This window comes from Pyxicephalus adspersus, chromosome 2, assembly GCF_032062135.1.
Source record: "Pyxicephalus adspersus chromosome 2, UCB_Pads_2.0, whole genome shotgun sequence".
In the NCBI taxonomy this organism is placed as follows: domain Eukaryota; kingdom Metazoa; phylum Chordata; class Amphibia; order Anura; family Pyxicephalidae; genus Pyxicephalus; species Pyxicephalus adspersus.
In genome coordinates, this window is record NC_092859.1 from 119,519,800 (window position 1) to 119,538,805 (window position 19,006).

Sequence of the window (19,006 nt, forward strand, 5' to 3'; positions counted from 1 at the left end):
CGGTCTCGGCCATTTCTATTATTCCGCCCTATAGAAAGCTATAAGGGGCGGTTATAGAGGAAGTACAGGCTGGACGGTGTATAATACAGAATCCGTCACTTCACACAGCGCCAACCTCCGTATGACGAATTCGCAGCTAGGCAAAAAAATCATTACTTCAATGCTCACGTGACCCAAAGTGATTTCCGGTACAGCGCTTCCGGGCCGGGCTTGTGTCGCAGGTTCAGTGACGTCACGAGGTAAGGTAGGAGAACGCGGGAGTGGTGATTTGTACAGGTTGTAGTGGGAAAGATGACAGCCCGGTACCCGTTAACCGGGACCATCAGTCAGCCACATTACCAGACCTTCAGTACTGATACCGTTCTAGCATAATATTATTCTTTGCTTATCATGTGACAATAAAATATATATAATATAAACATATATATATATAGGTTCCAATGCATTGTGAGCTGAGCTACAGCAAAGCATCTAAATATTTAGTTCCAGTGGATGCATCTTTGTAACTGTGCATGATTAAGGATTTGTATTTCAGCAAGAGCAGAACTTGAACTGCAGCAGTTCTAATAAAACCTCACATTTATCATATTGATTGGGAAATAAAGGAGCAGCAGGGAGATGATGAGGTCGTCCCTCTGATCAGTGAACGCTCTCCCTCTGTTAGCACACAGATGGTACAGCAGTCTGATTGTCTACAATTGCTTACACTTTCTTCTAGTGTGAATGATTCTTCTACATGAGGTTTAAATCCATGTTTTAAAGAGGAATTCCATGGGAAACCTTATATTAGACTTTGTTTTGTACATAAACACCACCACCATCTTTCTATATAATCTATTATTTTTCCAGTTAGTATGTTTTGGCTGTAAAGTGCCCAATGGGACATTGTTGCTGAAAAAGTGATCATTTCGCAATAATCTAAAGCAGTGATTGCCAACCAGTGTTCCCTGGACCACTGGCAGGTCACAAGAAAATTTTGGTGGTCTCCAGAAAAATGTAGACACTGCAAAAAGACATTAAAACTCTGAAATGGTCCTAACTTGAAATAAAAACTGCTCTCCAGTTTAAATATGCATAAACTTATTTCAAACAAGCTGAAACAAATATTCCACTAAAAATGTGTAATACTTACCTAAGATTCAATAATTTTGTAATAAACTAAATGTAATCATTTTGTTACACTTAAACTTTAAAGATTTTGTTATGATTTATCATTTTGGTATATTTAATAGGTGCATTTCAACTTAAAAAAAGTTCTGGGTTCAACACTGGACCATCAGTAAGCATAGAGCAGAGGAAACAAATACTAACAACACTTGCCAACCTTTTACCAGTTTGTTGTGTCTAAATTTTACCAATGGGGTTAGTTGAGCTGGGAACTGGTGAGGATGTCACAGTACTAGATATTTACAGGTTCTAAATGGCTGATTCTCCTTTATTGCAGGACATTTATGCCACCTGCTTTATCTAGTGTGACAAATAGGTATTTTCAGGGGTTTGCTTTTATCAGTAGTTAGGAAGTTTTATTTTTTTTTAAACAGTATATATAATTTTATTTTTTTCAGGGCTTTCTGTGTCTCCCAGAATCTCAAAATGGACAGCCTCACAGAAGTCCTCGCTGGAAGCTTCTCGGTTTCTTCAGATCTCAACAGTCCGTCTGCTCCCCATCCACGACTGGCACAGTACAAAGGCAAATACAGCTCTCTAGAGCAAAGTGAACGCCGAAGGAAACTTCTGGAACTACAAAAAGCGTGAGTAACAGAATATTCTTAACTAATTGAAAATTTTTACTAGGTCATTACCATGCAAGAAGACTCATGGCATACAACTTAGACAGAAACAGTGGGCATTATGTTTAATTTCAGTGCCGCCACCACCCCCTTACTGCAAGATTAAATGCTTTTTTGCTAGGGGTAATATAAGAAGCAATTAAGCCTCCTTTCAGCTTTATGATCACTCCCCTAAGCCCCCTTGCCATTCTTATGGTTGGATGCGCAATGAGGTCATTGAATAATGCAGAAGCATGAGTCCTGCCTTATAAGCGAGGATGCTGAAGGCCTGCCCACATGCTGGAGTGTCAAAGAAAAGTGGAGAGTACAAGTGTCAAATATGGTACTGTTATGTTCCCCCTAAACTGAAGCAAGCATTCAACCCTTGCAGTAGTGGGGGATTGGCAGCTTCAATCATGTGATTTCATAGCTCCCCATGGAGATTTGTCAACTGATTCCACAGGCAGCAAAGCAATGCTATATTACAATGGCGCCTCCTCTGATGCGTCACAGTAGGTATAGCTTGCATTCCTTGCAAAACATTGCTTTTTACTTGTAAGAATATAGAGCTGCTGTGACTTACTAAAAAGCTCTAGTTTTTGTTTCTTTTGACCAAAGAACTTTTGAAGCATTGGGGCTTCTCAACGTGCATTTAAAGAAAAAATCAAGTAGAATTGTATGTGTCTTTTAGACGTTTCTAGTTCTCCTAGCATGAGATACACTTTTATTTAGACAAAAAGGAATGTTGTGTGATGTGATATGGTTACACTTTGAGCTTGGGAGTCATCCAAGGTCAGTTTTGAAGTTTTCCCTCATTCTTTTTTAGGGGGTAATGGAGAAAATATTAGTTCTTTGATGCCTAGATGTGTCATTTTTAGGAAACGATTAGATTATGTAAACCATGCCCGTCGCCTGGCTGAAGATGACTGGACAGAACAAGAGGAGGAGAAGAAGGTAGACCATAAACACGAAGAAGATGATGGAGTGGGAGATGAAGAAGATATGGATGTAGATCCTGGCAAAAAGCTGCCAAGGCATTATGCTAACCAGGTTATTAAAGCCAACATTTCATTAATTCATGTTTATTTTGAGCTCGTTTTATATCTCTTGCCTAGCTCCTGTGTTTTTACTTGCTTACTTATTTGTCTTTTTCCCCCTTCAGCTAATGCTTTCTGAGTGGTTAATAGAAGTCCCTCCCGATCTGACTGATCTCTGGCTTCTTGTAGTGTGCCCCACTGGAAAACGTTCCTTGATTGTGGCATCTAGGGTGAGCTATTTGTATGTATACCCCCGGCATCCACTTTAGGCGGCCCCAAAATTGTCCTCATTATCTTACATTAAAACAAGTTGTTTTTTGTTTGTTTGTTTTGTTTTTTTATGAATAATGGTAGTTGTGTTGTTCAGTTGGGTGTGTCATTGGTATCACTTGTAATTATGGCTCCATTGCAATTTTTAATGAAACAAGTGCTGATTAGATGCAGAGCTAAACAATAATTATAAGTGTACTGGCACTCAGTTTACCAGCTCCTACACAGCTCCTCAGGTTAATGTTAACTACATTAACGAACCTGTTGCAACTTTTTCCTGCTTAGTCGCAATATGAAGTCTGCTACTTAAAAGTTTGAACATTAAAAGCTGAGCTTGGTTTTGGGTATATGCATTTTACATTTGGGCTATTTATAGAAGGAAGTATCATTTTAGACTGTATTACATTTGTCAGTATATCATGTTTTATTAGGATAAATTTGGCAATTTGGATAGCACTGCAATGATTAGGCAAGGCAAATTCCATCATCCTTTGCTGCCGTTGTAAAACTTAATTAACCCTCTCATTGCAGCAAAGCTTGCTATTTTGTTTTTGCTTAGAAACTGGTAACCCATTACAATGAAATTAGGTACCAGGAGAAAAGGTTTGGTTTTTTTCCATGGCAATGTTCACTTCTTCAGGGGTGCCTTTAGCACAGTGGAATGCTTACAGCATGTTCCTTTCTTCCAAGGATATACTGAATAAAATAGAGTCGTAAAAGTGTTTTTAATTGTACTTTTGTGAAAAGCTTCTTGTTTGTCTTCTTTTCTGTTGTGGATCTTCTTTAGGAAGACTTGTGCTGGTTATCATTGCTGACCTCCCATTCTAAAATGTGGATTGCTACTCTCCTATCAATACTTTGGTTTTCATCCCTTAAGTCATTAGATAGATGTAAGACACATTATGGTAAAGTGGACTAAAAGAAAATAAGAAAGCCCCGCTTATTAGTTTAAAACCTAACTGAACTTTCATTAAAAAAAAGGCAATTACAGGTCGAGCTTTCTTTTGAGATCCAAAAAATATGTTTATTTTTTTTGCTTTAGGAGAGTGGATAGAGCCATGCAAGCTATTCCTTTATGCCTGTTTGTGGCCAAATGCACATTTAGTCATGTTAGTTTATAGTATAAATACATCCTAATATTTTTAGCCATTTATTCCAAATTGCATTAATCTGTTTTAGGATGGTTTACCGTCATTGGTGCAGTTTATGGAAACCATGGCTAAAACAGACAGAAAAAAACAGACCCAGTGGAACAATCATGTCATGTTATGGTGAGGTGGGCTAAAAAGTGTCGCTCCATAAACCCTATTCTGTGGTTTCCATATGGTGTGCTGATGATGATCACTAGTCTGAAACATCTGTATAGTTTTAGGCTGTAACTGTACTTTAAAACATTGATTTTGGATTTGCAGTTTGCCACATGAGCACAAAGGTATGGTTTGCAAGGCACACTTCACTAACCTAAAAAGAAATGTAAACCTGTTTTCATCTGTTATGGAAGCGAGTCCTGAAAATACCTTCTGTTTTATGAAGATCCTACTGTGTTTCTAATTTTCCTATGACACTAATTGCACGCTTGTTACAAGTCAGTGACTCAAGTACTATAGCAAGATACAGCCAAACCACAAACAGTTGTATGACAGTTGTTCTTTTATTTGAAAGGTGTAGCTGTTAAAATCAGACACAAGGTATTCATTGGTTGTAATGTTTATCACTCCTAATTCTGTTCCAGGGCTCCACTGCAGCTTATACTAAGAGTGGATATTGTGTGAACAGATTTCCTTCCCTGTTACCAGGTGGAAACCGACACAACAGTTCCAGTGGCAAAGGTGAGGGATCTATTGTGTGTAATGGTAAATAGTAAAGTTAGCTGTTATTTTCACATTTGCAGTGGGCAAGATCAATACTTTATAGGCACTTGTTGCCAGTTATGTTTTGTTTACTTAGTGTGAGCTAATTTTCATCACACTTTCAACTTATGTTACATTTGAATTTAGGGATCCTATCATCTTCTCTCATGGATGGATGCCTGACCTATGTGTCCATTCACAGTGTTGTCCTTGTTTCCCAACATCTCTCTTGTAACAGGGTGTTTTGTAGTTGTCACACAGCAGCTTTGTATATAACTCCAGCAAAAGTAAAAACTATGGTCCAAAAGCTGATCATTGTAAGCACACTGCTCGTTATTAATTGATTTGCCCCAACATCTGTAAGGGTGAATTCAGACCTGCAGTGGGCTGCAGCATTCTGCCTAGGGCTCAACCGCAGATTTGAATGGGAAAGGTTTTTGCTTGTGGCTGCGGCAGATTGAGCCACGGTTCCTAAAAGTGGCTAGTCACTTTTGGCTGTACAGGTTTTTGAGCACACCCTCACTTTTGCTGGACAACTTGGCCTGTTTAAAGAAGTGGACAAAAAAAGATCTGTGGGCAGGATGATAATAAGACATTAATAAATGTTACAAAAAGGGTTTTGGAAAAACAAAACTGCTGTGTGTAATGCTATCAAAAAAAACTATATCATCTATTTTTTTTTTTTTTAACAGCATTGGTTCGATTGGCCGGAATATATTTTTTTTTAGCATGGTGAAATAACATTTGTTTAGAGAGACAGGATCCGATCACACTTGTTGGAACAGTATAAAATGTAATCACAACTGTATGTGTGTCCATCTCCATAAAATGTATTACCTTGATTTGCTCATTTTCTTGTGTTGGAAAAAAATAGTAGTATCAAAAATAAAACATTCTGTGTTCTTCCTCTGCAGATTACACTATTTTGGACTGTATATTCAACGAGGCATCTCGGACCTATTATGTGTTAGATGTCATGTGTTGGAGGGGACATCCAGTTTATGATTGCCAGGTAAGTGCATTTGTTATCTGTTACTGTTGGCATGCATGCACAGTTGCTCCCCTCAAAAGTACACTGTATCAAACCTGGGCACGTCACACTGTGTGTAGTTATAAATTATTCCCTGTCAATTTGGCCTAGATTCCCCCATAATTTTGTTAAAATATATAGCAGCGGTCGCCAACTGGTGGTCCGCGGCCCTGGCCAGTGCGCCCCTCCAGTGGGGTTTTGCTCCTGACTCCCCTGGGGGGTGCACCAGTCAGAAACATGTCCCCTGTGTGTATCACGGACTCGGGCGATGGGCAGGTTGTGTCTCTGGACTCAGACCTGCGTTGGGAGAGTGGGTGGGTTCTGGCATCATGTCACTAAAGGGGAAGTTTCTTCCCCTTTGAGTGACACACTGCTCCTCGCGCATGCGTGGTCCGGAGTCTAAAAATTTAGTGGTCCCTGTGGTCCAAAAGGTTGGCAACCACTAATATGCATTTACTGTTGTTACTTTTGACAATTGGCCACTAGGTGGCAGAACAGGTCTATACATTCAAATGAAAAATGTAGAGGGACTTGAATGTCTGTCAAGGAACATCTAGATGAATTGACGTGAATAATTTATACCGTGTTTCCCCGAAAACAAGACACCCCCCGAAAGTAAGCCCTAGCAGGATTTTTGGCTGTTTTCCAGCAAGCTCGAAATATAAGCCCTTCCCCGAAAGTAAGCCCCAGCTTAATACCGTAGAATATCTTCAGCACATACTGTACATAGTGGTGGGGGAGAAAGTAAAGGACATCACAGACTGTCACACGAGTGCAGGACTGTCACAACATCACTACCCCGTACATACGAGTATTCCAGGCTCACACTATCCATCACTTCTCCGGGGGCAGAGCTGATGATTGTAGAGAGAGATGTGAAGGGAGGGCACACTGAGCCTGTCACATCTCTCCTTCTCAAATGATCGTGGTGGGGGGAGGAGAAAAGAGAGGACGCTGAGGATGCCACACCTCTCCTCCAGTGCAGTGCAGAACTGATTGTGCTGGGGGGGAGTGAAGGGAGAACAGCGTGGATAAGGCTGTCCCATCTCTCTTCCAGAGCACAGTGATGCAGGACTGATTGGTGAGGGGGGGAGGGTAGAAGAGGGAGGACACAGCACACAGCTTACTTACAGAGTTACCATGATGTCACAGAATGTGATAACGTTTGAAATAAATGTTAATTTTTTTGCGGTTTGTTGTTCTTCTCAAAATATAAGCCCTACCTGAAAATAAGCCCTAGGGCATTTCTTGGAGAAAAAAATAATATAAGACAGTGTCTTATTTTCGGGGAAACACGGTAAATGTACCCCTAAGGGTGTGATAAAAAACAAATGAGCAGGATCTATCTTCAGGAACAACCATGTGAAAACAGTCAGTAGATGATAGAGGTTATCAGCTGAAGTTACATATAACATAAAAACTTAACATTCCAGGTAAATCTTATGGCTGGCTTTAACCCCTATTGTTCCTAAATGTAATGAATGGTGTCACTAGGAAGGCTTGAAAGGTGTAAGATAAAGCAATTCTAGGCTTAAAGCAGAACCAAATCCTAACATAAATTAAACTGTCAGGTTTATTACAGAAGGGACAGGCATTCCTAATTAAATGGCTCTTATTCTAAGAAACGCATTGTATGAACATCATCTCATGTAAACATTATATTAGGAAAAAAGCAAAATGTCAAAGGGATACATACGTTTTCAACAGTTTGTGACAAATGTATCTTTTTACAGATATTTTTTTATCCACATCTTGATTTGAAATAATATACACAGCACAAACTATATTGTATTGGGCATTATTGAGCTTAATGGGCGATATTGGTGTTTGTTCTACTAAATATATGACCCCTTCTTCTATGTATGTAGGTAAACTGCTCTCATATGTATTTCAGTTGTGTACTGTATATAGCTGTTTGTCTTATATTCAGCTTAAATCAATAGCCACAATCTCATTATTTTTTTTTCCCTAGACTGATTTTCGTTTTTATTGGCTTCAGTCAAAACTTCAAGAGCAGGAAGGACTTGATGATATTTCCAAGCTTAATCCAGTGAGTAGTCAGATATTAGGTCATAAACCATGCTGCAAAGGGTGCAGTATTTTTCCTAGATATTTACAAATCTTATACTCCTTTTTTTCCCTTTTTCTTTTAAAGTTCAAGTTTATTGGTTTGCAGAACTTCTCCTGCTGCCTGGATTCCATACAGAACGTCCTAATGCAAACATTTCCCTACCAGGTATTGTGTACACTGTATCGTATATCTCAATAACTATAGGCCTTGTATTGGATTGTGTGCAATAAGAATTGCCCATGTTTGACCCTACTGACCAATAATATTGTACTTAAAAGACAATTTGAATCTGATTGGTTTGCTGTGTTTCACTACAGACAGTTTGTGTTCAACGAGAGACATATAAATGCTAATGTTATGCAAGAAAATTGGAACTTCCAAGCTTAAGTTACTCCAGTATTTAGCAAGAATTATTCTGCATTCATAAAAGTGAATGTTGCACCTAAGTGCATGTCCTCTAAGATTCTACAGTAGCTTTTTTTCAACATTCCCACATATACAACAGAAACTGTTACATGTTACTACTGTGCTTAAGAAAAGATCAGTCATTTGGAAATATCTTCTTCAAATAAATGTACACAGCAAACTCTGGAACTGCAGTTTTTCATTTGAAGGTGATATTATTGTTAAAAGCTAATTATGCATCCAGAGCGTAAAAGTGACCCACCTAGTTTGGCAACCTGTATTATTCAGCCGTTTGGATTGGAATAAATGATCTAATGCCTAAATTCATAGCCATGAGTAGTTGGTGACAAATCTGTCCATTGTAGCCACGGATATATTTTGTGATAATTAGTACCACACCTATTTGAAAAAAAAAAAGTTCTCTTATGTACAAATCTAAATGAGAGGACAAAGAAAGTAAAGGCAAAAACAGGCCTCTTGATTTGTGTTCCTTTAGACTTTTATTTTACAATTTTAAGTATTTGTCATTGGAGCAGTGAGATGTTAAATGGTATTAACAGATACTTTCTGGGATAGTTGTAACAAAGCAATGTTAAATTCACATGTCATTATAGTGGTTGTGAACTCATATGTCATATTTTAACTCAATTGTAGGTGGATGGCCTTCTTTTCTACCACAAGCACACCCACTACACTCCAGGCAGCACTCCGCTGGTGGGGTGGCTTCGTCCATATATGGCTCCTGACTTACTGGGCTTCCCTCCACCACCAGGACCACTTACTGAGAAACCAGCATATGCAAAGGAGCAGATGCGGCAGATCCTGGAACACAAGAAAGAAGGGAAGGGAGCAGCAGAAGGTGGCCGATATGAACTAGAACACCTCTCCACACTTCCTACAGATCAGTCAGTAACTAGTGAAGGGATAGAAGGAGAGAATGGATCAAAGACTTGCGATGACCAGAATTCCTTCAGTTCCACTAGAATGGATTCTTCTTGAGCAACCTACTGTTGCACAGCTATCTGCTTCATTGCTCCAGTTCCTCCAGTAGACTCTCTGTCTTGCATAGACATCACTATCTCTGTCACAGGGAACATTTCTTTAAACTTGCCAATGCAGTAACAATCTGTACAGTGTTTTAGGAATTTCTAATAAATATGTTTTAATAAGAAAACAACATTCCACTGACCACCGTACATTCCTCCCCACTGACTACCAATGTAACGCTGCATTTCTCCCCACTGACCACCAAAGTAACGGTTCATTCTTTCCCACTGACCACCAATGTAACAGTGCATTCCTCCCCACTGACCACCAATGTAACGGTGCATTCCTCCCCACTGACCACCAATGTAACGGTGCATTCCTCCCCACTGACCATTAATGTAACGGTGCATTCCTCCCCACTGACTGTAACGGTGCATTCCTCCCCACTGACCATTAATGTAACGGTGCATTCCTCCCCACTGACCATTAATGTAACGGTGCATTCCTCCCCACTGACCACCAAGGTCACGGGGCATACCGCTCCATTTTAGTAGTAAATTTGTAATTTTTTCACAGACTTCCTCTGTACGATAAGCTTAATTCTATTGGTAACCACCAAGGGAATGGTGCATTTCTTCCGTGCCCACAGATATAAAGGCCCACTACAATTTTTTTTTGCATTTGTCTTTCTCGCCTTAAATATTATTTTGCTGTAAAATTATTTCTTTCCAAAGTATTATTGCATACATGAGGGGATGTTACAATTCTGTAGTCTGGTCTACAGTTTACTGATCATGCCAAAGTACTATGAGCTGTAAATATAACTATTTGTAGCGGTGGTTTCTGAGATCTATAGATTATTTTTTAAAGGGTTCCTCCATTGTAAAAGGTTGCAAAAAGCTGATCTATGGGCTCTATTTATAAATTATTCCCCCTGCAATTCGCTGATAGGTGGTTGAATCTCTAGGTCTATCCTTTCAGTTCCTATTAAAAATAATGATTCGTTCTACCATCTAGTGGTCATTATCAAAAGAGCACAGCTGTCATAATAGGAAATGCTACATGTGTACATTTTTGTATTTTAAAGATTTTTTGAAAAAAAGGTTACAAAAATTTTTTCACAGGTCATTTGCAGGTATAAAAATATAACAAAAGTGATAAATCAGAACTTTTACAAAACATACAAAAATAAGAGAGAGGAAAATGCGTAACTCCTATTGCTTAATCAGTGTAATGTTTGCCTACCCCAACGGTGATATATCAAAAACAAGAAGACAAAGAGAAAAAAAACCCAGTCTTTTCTCTTTGTTTGTTCCTGTTTTTTTTTTTTACAAAACGTAGTTTCTTATGTACATTAGAAAGATACAAACACGTTTCTCTATGTCTGTGTACAATTAAAGAAAATCAAAGCTTCATTAAAACTATATGCAAAGAAAAATTAGAACAATATTCAGAGATGCAAAACTTATCACACACATAGAAAGACAATGTAACAACTGTATAAACAAATTTTATTAGCTATATTACTATCTGTACAGAACTTTTCCTCAAGAAATAAATTTTAATATAACCAATCAAAAAACAGAACAAAAAGAAAAGACAAGAGTGAGTACCTCTCATAAGTACCACTCAAGGGTTGGGGCTGTGTACATTTTTGAATGACTAGAGCAAAATATATATAGAGTCCCAAGTTTTTGCTCTTTACAACATGAAATCAACCATTTAGGATTCAGCTGTCAAGTTACCATTTTTTTAATATGTAGCTAAGTCCAAAGAACTTCATGTAAGAACAGACTGGTGTGCTCAATGGGTTCTCTGCTGAACACAGCCAGACATTTAGGCATCTGGAGGTGTCTGCAGGAAAACCCATATCTGTAGGCTACTGCTGATGACCATGTCCCTAAAATCCTAGTTGCCTGACATTCTCTGATTTTAATACTTTGTAGAAAAACATTGAACAGCTGATTTGCAGTACTTTGGAAGTACTGAAGACCTTAGACTAATCTGGTAGTATAATTTACCTACTAGGGTTACTTAATAGAGAGAATAGTAATGACAACCTTTAAATTTCCCCTGTATAGTTTTTATTTTAGTACAATGTAAGTGGTAGTTATGGTTTAGCCTCAGGTTTCTTTTTAAGGAAACTTTAGAAAGGTGGAGGCAGTCCATCCTCAAGTCATGTTGCAAAAGCTGGATTCCTGGCTGTTATACTTACTCCTCTGGACTAAATATTTTGCGTATTTGGAGAATGTATGCAAAAAATAGTCAGGCAGTCAGCCTCTATAATTTTCTTTGATGGATTTAGAGGTTTTATGTAAAAAGACAACTCTGGCCACACAAACTTTTTTTTTTAATAGTTGAAAGTGATGACCCCCCCCCAAACCTTTTACTGTGCATATGTAGAAATGCCCATAGTACACCTGGTACCTCTAGTGCTGCAGAAGTGAGGGCAACTGTTCTAATTCACTGAAGTACTCTTGTCATCTGTTCTACCTTTTCTCTCCTTGGCCATTCATATAACAAGGCATTCTTCCCTACTGACAACCAATGTGCATTGTGTTTCCATTGTGAAGGTAAGAAGCATTACCTTGTAAAAGGAGAATAAACCACACTCCCATTCAGGAGAGAAAAGTTTCCATCAACTAATTTCTAGGATAGCAGGTCAGGTCAATATGCCACAACAGCCTGGCGACTAACATTTGTCCAGCCGTGCTAAATGTATACTATGAGAGGTTAGCACCTTGATAAAAGTGTCTACAAAATGTGCCGGGCAGCAATGATGGGCTCTTCTTTCCATTTTTGCCATTGCGGTAGCCCCTTAATGGAGCCTTGAAACATTACTGTTTTTAAAATGATTACTATAAGCCAGAGATTTATGTTGAGCTTTTAGAGAACACTAACCATCTGAGATATCTTATGTAGGTAATGTTTTTTATGTTGCTTACTCTACATAAGATTTCATTTTACTCCTATACTATTATGTAATATGTGAAAGATGCAGTCAGTGCAAACATTTTGTAAAAAACTTTGTAGGTAGTTTATGGGGCAAAGCATAGGGATGCCAAACACCCCTGTAAAAATGCTGTTTCTTGCTCAGCAATGTCAGCCTATATATCTTTCTCATGATGGGTTTCTCTACCTTTATGGCGAAGTCAAACAAAATCCTGTCCTGGTGTGGACACCACCCTTTCTTCACACATACTTCAAGCTCTACCGGCTGTGCTTTTTTCAGCTGTATTTGCACTTGGTGTTACTTGGTAAAGAAAGCAGAGGCCTATAGCAGACAGTACATGCAATGTAAAGGACTATAGATTATAGTGTGCTTTGTCCCCATGTAAGGGAGTCTGCATACATAGAATCATCATACAAGTAGATCATTGAACGGACCCCTTTTTCATCCTATATAATTTGAGCCAGGCATTATAGAAGTGTATACAAATACAATGGGGTAAGGGATCTTTCCATGTGGCTTAGAAGGAAACATTGAACGTACACAAATCATTTAAATACGATGCTTAGTTGTGGCTTGTTGTGTGTATGGCTGTAATTTTTTTACATTAAAAAAGATCCTCTTAAATTTCGGGCAGATCCATATCCAGGTGCTGCCTGGGTGACCAAGAAAGGGCAACAAGTATGTGACCCACTCTTGTACCATACCTGGCTGCATGCCTTCCCTTAGCATTTGGGGGTGCCAAGTTTGAAGGGTAGGGCATCTTTCCCGGATTTGTTTGCAGGGGCCTATGGTGAAATCTGGAAGCTACCTTTATTAAGACACTTCCCAGGAAAAGAAGTACAGTGGTATATTAGTAACCCTTATGTATTCTCACAAAGATATGTAAATATCCACAGTATTTGCATGAAATGAAAAAGTCTTTTATCAGAACAAGAACACAAATACATACTTTGGAAAAAAAAGTTTATACCTCTAGAAGTGGATCCAGCATCAATCATATTGTCCAATGATGTAAATCAATTGCCACTAACAATGAACCAACATCTGGAGATATCCACCCATCACAGATAAGCCACTGAATGACAGATACATTGACTGCAGTAATAGTGCAGGTAATCCTAAGAGATATTATTGATCAAATTGATTAGCCTTTACAATCACATCTGGGATCACTCACCAGGTGCATTTCCATAGAAAAACACTGCACGGCATTTTCATGAAAATTTCACATAGCAACATAACTCTTGGCACAGAAGTGATTCCATGGAAGTGGCAGTTTATCCCTATTGCAGAAAAATGAAAGGACTAATGGCATGGATAATATCCTTAATACAATTCTATACCGGCAGATTTCTAAACACCAAGGAGCCTAAAGCACGCCTGGTCAGTTATTATTATTGCTATTATTACACTATTTATATAGCACCGACATATTATGCAGAGCTTTACAAAGTGCATAGTCATGGAACTAACAGTTGTAGTAGTAAACTTCAAAACTGTTTATATTGGCTTTTAAACCTTTAAACTTTCTTCCTCTGCTTGCCAGCAGCATGAAAATCTTCAACGCAAAAAGCACTGTTATCCACAATGCACTAAGCACTGCACACTAATTTAATACATTTAATGTGCCTTATCTTGCTCACAGGTCACCACATTATGCACAAGTACACCTATGCATTTACGAGGGGCTGCTGGGAAGTTCCTGGCTTTGCCCCCTTCCAGATGAAATTGAAAAATGAGTGTGGGGGATATGACAGCCTAATATCTTAGTATGTAACTGTGTAAATATCAGGTCTTTGCAATTCTTAAAACTGTTTTTTCTTTTAGTGAGAAGCTGTGATGCTTGAGGTACAAGCAAGTTTCAATGTGTTGGAATTACGGACCGTCATGAAGTTTTTGTTTCTCCAGGGAAAGTCAGGAAAGAACATTCACACTGAGATGTCACAAACACTGGGGGAGAAGTGTCCTTCCTACAGCACTGTCAAAACCTGAATATCTCGTTTCAAGACTGGGCATTTCAGCGTTGAAGATGAGCCCCGCAGTGGGCGCCCCCCAACCTCAACTGACCCGGCAACCTGCAATGCTGTCCATGAGCAGATTATTGGGGACCGGCGAATATCTGCAAAAAAGATAGCCCAGATACTTGACATCTCATGGGAGCGCGTTGGGTTTGTTATCACCACTATCCTAGACATGGATACTACACTTTCAGTGAAGTGGGTGCCAAAATGTTTGAACAGTGATCAGAAGAAGGAAGTTGAAGCATCCAAAGCTGTTTTGGCCCATTTTGAAGCTGCACAGGACTTTTTGGCTAGGTTAGTGACTGAGGATGAAACCTGGCTCCACATCTATGATCCTGAAACCAAGGAACAGTCAAAGGAATGGCGCCACAGCGGGTTCCCACAGCCGAAGAAGTTACGAACCACAGCCGAACCTAGAAATCGTCCAAAAAATTAATGGCGTCTGTTTTCTGGGACAAAGATGGTATTCTGTTAGTGGACTACCTACCTCAGGGCTCTAGTATCACCAGACAGTAATATGCTAACCTCCTGGACCAGCTGAAGGAGGCAAATAGGACCAAACGCCGTGGAAAGTTGACCAAAGGGATGCTTTTTTTGCAGGACAATGCACCTACATACACCTATGTCCAACATTGTGGTTGCCAAATTGAACACCCTGGGTTCACCATCCCCCCTTCTCATCTGACCTGGCTCCTTCAGACTATTATATGTTCCTGAATTTGAAGAAACACCTGAAGGGGCAACGTTTTGAGGACATTTCTGACATCAAGATGCTGCTGAGAGCTGGTTTGCTGCCCAACCCAAAGGACTTTTATTTGAACGGTCTAGAAAAGCTGCAACTACGCTGTACCAAGTGCATCAGGCTCAGGGGGGAATATGTTGAATAAATGTGTTATTTCATAACTCTGGCTCTCTTCTTTCTGGGCAAAGCCAGGAACTTCTCAGCACCCCCTTGTACATTCAAAAGACCACAGAATGTGTTCCTTCCTTTACCCTGGATATTCTAGGGTCCACACCTCCTCCTGTGTCACTATCTGTTGACAATTTTGCTACTCCTATTTAATGTACAGCGCTGTGTAATCTCTGTGTCCTCTCCTTCAATCAACAAGCGTTTTTGCGGCCTAAAATTTATTGCAAGTACACGTAACGTAGGTGCACTATGGAGTAAATCCCAACATGCCCTGCAGAGAACAAATATCAATGTCTGCTCCCGTTGATAAACAGCATAAATATTCACTGTGTAAATCCAATCATGAAGGTTTCTGAGTGCTCAGTTTAAAGCAACGACATTTACATTTATGAATATCTCACACACAACCCAGTAATGGCTGCAGAGGTAGAAAAAGTAATAAATTTTGGAATGCACCACACTTCTTTGAGCCCCCCTCCATTGTTCCCTCCTTTTCCGTTTTATTTCTCTCATCTTGTCCTTCTAACTGTTTTCCTTCCACAATATAAAAACACAGCACTCACTGGTTTCTAGCACTACTCATTTCTAATAGGTGCTATATAACTTGATTATTTTTGGTGGTCTTAGTGTTATCCACCTCAAATGTTGTAATGTTGTATGTTGGAAGCATTTGCTGTAGTAGCAACTTCTTGTTTTTATTGTTAATTGTACATTAAGATATGTCAATGAAACTTTAATTTTGACTTTTATGCAGGAACATAAAAAATACAAAGTGCAAGAACAAATAGTAATGTTGCAGACAGCATAAACTGACACATATTCAGATCCAAGACAATATCTGTGTGTGTATATATATATATATATATATGGTTGTGGAGTTAGGAGATTGAGGACAGGTCTGGAAGGGACCGGTGGGCCAAACACTCTATCCCTTTGCCAAACTAGGAAATGGCTCTGGACCACCTGGCTGATTAAGGAAACAGAAAATTTAGACAGCTGGAGCCTGGTGTCTCAGGCAGAAAATCTGCAAAGCTACTCAACGGATACTATGAGACCTTCACGCTAGGAGAGCGGTGGCATAAGAACCCAAGTGTAAAACAAGTAGGTTCAAGAACACAACACACTCTCCAAATTTAGATCAGCTGAACCATTAGCTCTAGGAAGAGTGGAATTGATTTATTTGAAGCTCTTCAATACTGCAGAAGATAGACTATCATGGGTGAACCTGGGTGATCCAGCAAACCTGTATTGGATTTGGTACAGGATTTAGAAAATTAATTCCAGGTTTGCTGGATCACCCAGGTCAGTGTCAGCGTTAGACAGAAAAGTGTCTGCAGGTTTTAATATAACAATATACAATAAAAGGCAGACTCCAATCTTCTCAAACCTAGCCAGAAGACTGAACTTTATGTTACTTACTGGATTGTATAGATGCTGATCCCTTGCAAGGTAAAATTGTGTATGTGTATTCTGTTTTACTGTGTTGTAGATAAATTGAAGTGGTCAGAATTCCCAAAAAAACAAATATTAGTTTGGAATACCTTGTGCAAGCTTTGCATTTTGGGGCTATATTATTAATAAACAGGATTTATATAGCGCCAACATATTACACAGCGCTGTACATTAAATAGGGGTTACAAATGACAGACAGATACAGACAGTGACACAGGAGGGGAGGACCCTGCCCCGAAGAGTTTACAATCTAGGAAGTGGAGGAATATATAATGTATGTTTGTGTATTTATATTTCTGTAGAAGCATCTAAACGCCACAAAGATCTGTGATGATGTAAAAGAATATAAAAAAAATACAAAATACACCTCATTTATATACAGATATCTCCTTTTATTTCCCTCCCTATTGTCTGGAGATGATCCCTGCACATTACAAAAGGAAAGTCAGCAAATAAAGAAGACCACATATATAAATACATTTTCCTGAGCAAGAACTTGAAATGTAATTCTGTTTGCACAAGTGGAGGTCACATACAAATGTATTTTTTTTTACATATTTTAGATAAAACAAAAAATATTGTAGAACAATTTTGAGTTTCTACTTATTGATACAATTTGTTTCAAGTGCTTCCTGATCCCATATCATGCTGTAGAGTGAGAAAGGTAAACTATATTATTAAACCTGTAATCCTAATCTATGAAAAATGTATATTCTTGTAAAAAGCCATCAAACAGGCTCCTAGGTTCACATTTTAGCGAACAGGAGAATCTGACTTGGGCTAAGACACGTCTTCTTATATATGTGTTGTGAATTTTTTTTGTCACTAAAATGTATATTAAATGTAATTTATATTAGCGGATCTTTTATTATTAGAATAAAATAAGTGATGTTAGTAGTTTTGCTGCTGCTTCCCATCACCGTGCAGGATTAATGAGTGCCACTAGAGGGGGTGTATGGATTTCTTTTGGATCTCTATCTATTTTTATGACTGCTTCCTTTTCCCACACCCCTGTTAAGAAAATGCTTCGTTTATATTAAATCTTCTGTATGACTTTCCTTCCTTTACATTTGTGTGTTGTATCTGCAGCAGGCCTCCCTTACAAAGCCTCTGCTTGTCCCATCTCCAGGCAGTTGTATCATTGTGACCCAGAGGCCTGGTCACACACAGCAAGGCCTTGCAGGATCCCCAGCCTGGAGTAGGAACTGAGCAGGGAAAGGCAGCAGGCATGGCCCAGGCACTGACACAGGAGGAGGAGCAGGTAATATTATACAATGCTGTATGGGTGAATGTGGGGTGAACACATATCATCTCCAAGATTCCCATTTCTTCCTATTTCTCCTATGTGATTCACATTTATGTACAGCTATGCAGTTAGGATTTTCTTACAATATCGGTGAATGGGGGAATGTGATCCTAATACCATACTAATGCTTCACCCATTTCTAGATGAACGCCCATCACCGTGTTGTTTGATCGATGAATCGCATGGAGTTCCATGTGTCTGTAGTTAGGATCAGATTTAGATTGGACAGGATGTTCATGTCAATAACTAGATACTTAACAATGTGATTGTGATCTGCTACGCTGGACATATCAGAGAGTCCGTAGGATATACGTTTTTTTAACTTCATAGCAACGGATAAGATGGTTGCTATGCATCCCTAGTGGGAGGTTAGGAATGTAGCGAGTTGCTATGGGCAATGTAGCCTGCACCACCTACAGATCGTATAGGTCTATGCATTATATATATATATATATATATATATATCAGTGTTTATTTAAATTGTGGAATCCCTAACTACCTTTCAAGTCTTCAGTGAACCCCTTCTATATCTATTATATCCACAGCATATTAGCATGGTGGTCAGTGGAAAGAATGGTTCGTACATTGACCAGTGGGAGGAATGTCGCCCTTACAGGTGGCTAAAAAGTCCATCAGTGTCACTAAAACTAACCTGAGAGACAAATTGCTCATGGAACCCTCAGCAACATCTGGAGGAACCCCGGTAGAGAAAACCTGATGTAGAGCAATGAAGGGTTAATACTTTTATCCAGGTTAATATTTCACTGTCCACTATTACTTTTCATGTAGGCCTCCTCTGTACAATGTGCGGTACAGTTCACTACACTTCGCTCAATGTGTGCTACACAAGGACATCAGACGTTCTGGAGAGCTATTTCCGATGTTCCCACTTGTGCGATGTGCTGCAGTGCGTTTTATCTACATGTAACTCTTTAATGACCAAGA

At 39.1% G+C, this 19,006-nt stretch overlaps 2 protein-coding genes across 6 annotated transcripts in view; both read left to right on the plus strand.

The window, feature by feature from the left end:
* The first annotated feature begins 134 nt into the window (after positions 1-134).
* Positions 135-9,609, plus strand: SNUPN (snurportin 1). Of its 5 annotated transcripts, none has more exons than XM_072402165.1 (9): positions 135-239; positions 1,566-1,751; positions 2,648-2,819; positions 2,932-3,036; positions 4,809-4,905; positions 5,841-5,938; positions 7,929-8,006; positions 8,112-8,192; positions 9,087-9,609. In XM_072402165.1, exons 2-9 carry the CDS (start codon positions 1,594-1,596, stop codon positions 9,429-9,431), a joined length of 1,134 nt encoding a protein of 377 aa, XP_072258266.1. In that variant the 5' UTR covers positions 135-239; positions 1,566-1,593; the 3' UTR covers positions 9,432-9,609. The 5 variants fall into 5 exon arrangements, with proteins under 5 accessions (XP_072258266.1, XP_072258263.1, XP_072258264.1 ...); XM_072402162.1 differs by having other exon boundaries at positions 226-244; XM_072402163.1 differs by lacking the exon at positions 135-239 and adding an exon at positions 258-276.
* An 8,114-nt stretch (positions 9,610-17,723) lies between these two features.
* The window catches only part of PTPN9 (protein tyrosine phosphatase non-receptor type 9), a 30,843-nt gene continuing 29,560 nt past the window's right edge, over positions 17,724-19,006 (plus strand). Inside the window, exon 1 of the mRNA XM_072402172.1 lies at positions 17,724-18,016. Within this exon, the coding sequence (XP_072258273.1) occupies positions 17,984-18,016 (33 nt within the window). The 5' untranslated portion in view covers positions 17,724-17,983. The remainder of the gene's footprint in view (positions 18,017-19,006) is intronic.

What these genes read in the sequence shown, in the direction of transcription:
- SNUPN (XM_072402165.1), top strand. Translation starts at nt 1,594, where the DNA reads ATGGACAGCCTCACAGAAGTCCTCGCTGGAAGCTTCTCGGTTTCTTCA. An exon ending in CAAGGCATTATGCTAACCAG is followed by an intron (nt 2,820 to 2,931) that starts GTTATTAAAGCC and finishes TTCCCCCTTCAG; the next exon opens with CTAATGCTTTCTGAGTGGTT. An exon ending in CCTTGATTGTGGCATCTAGG is followed by an intron (nt 3,037 to 4,808) that starts GTGAGCTATTTG and finishes ATTCTGTTCCAG; the next exon opens with GGCTCCACTGCAGCTTATAC.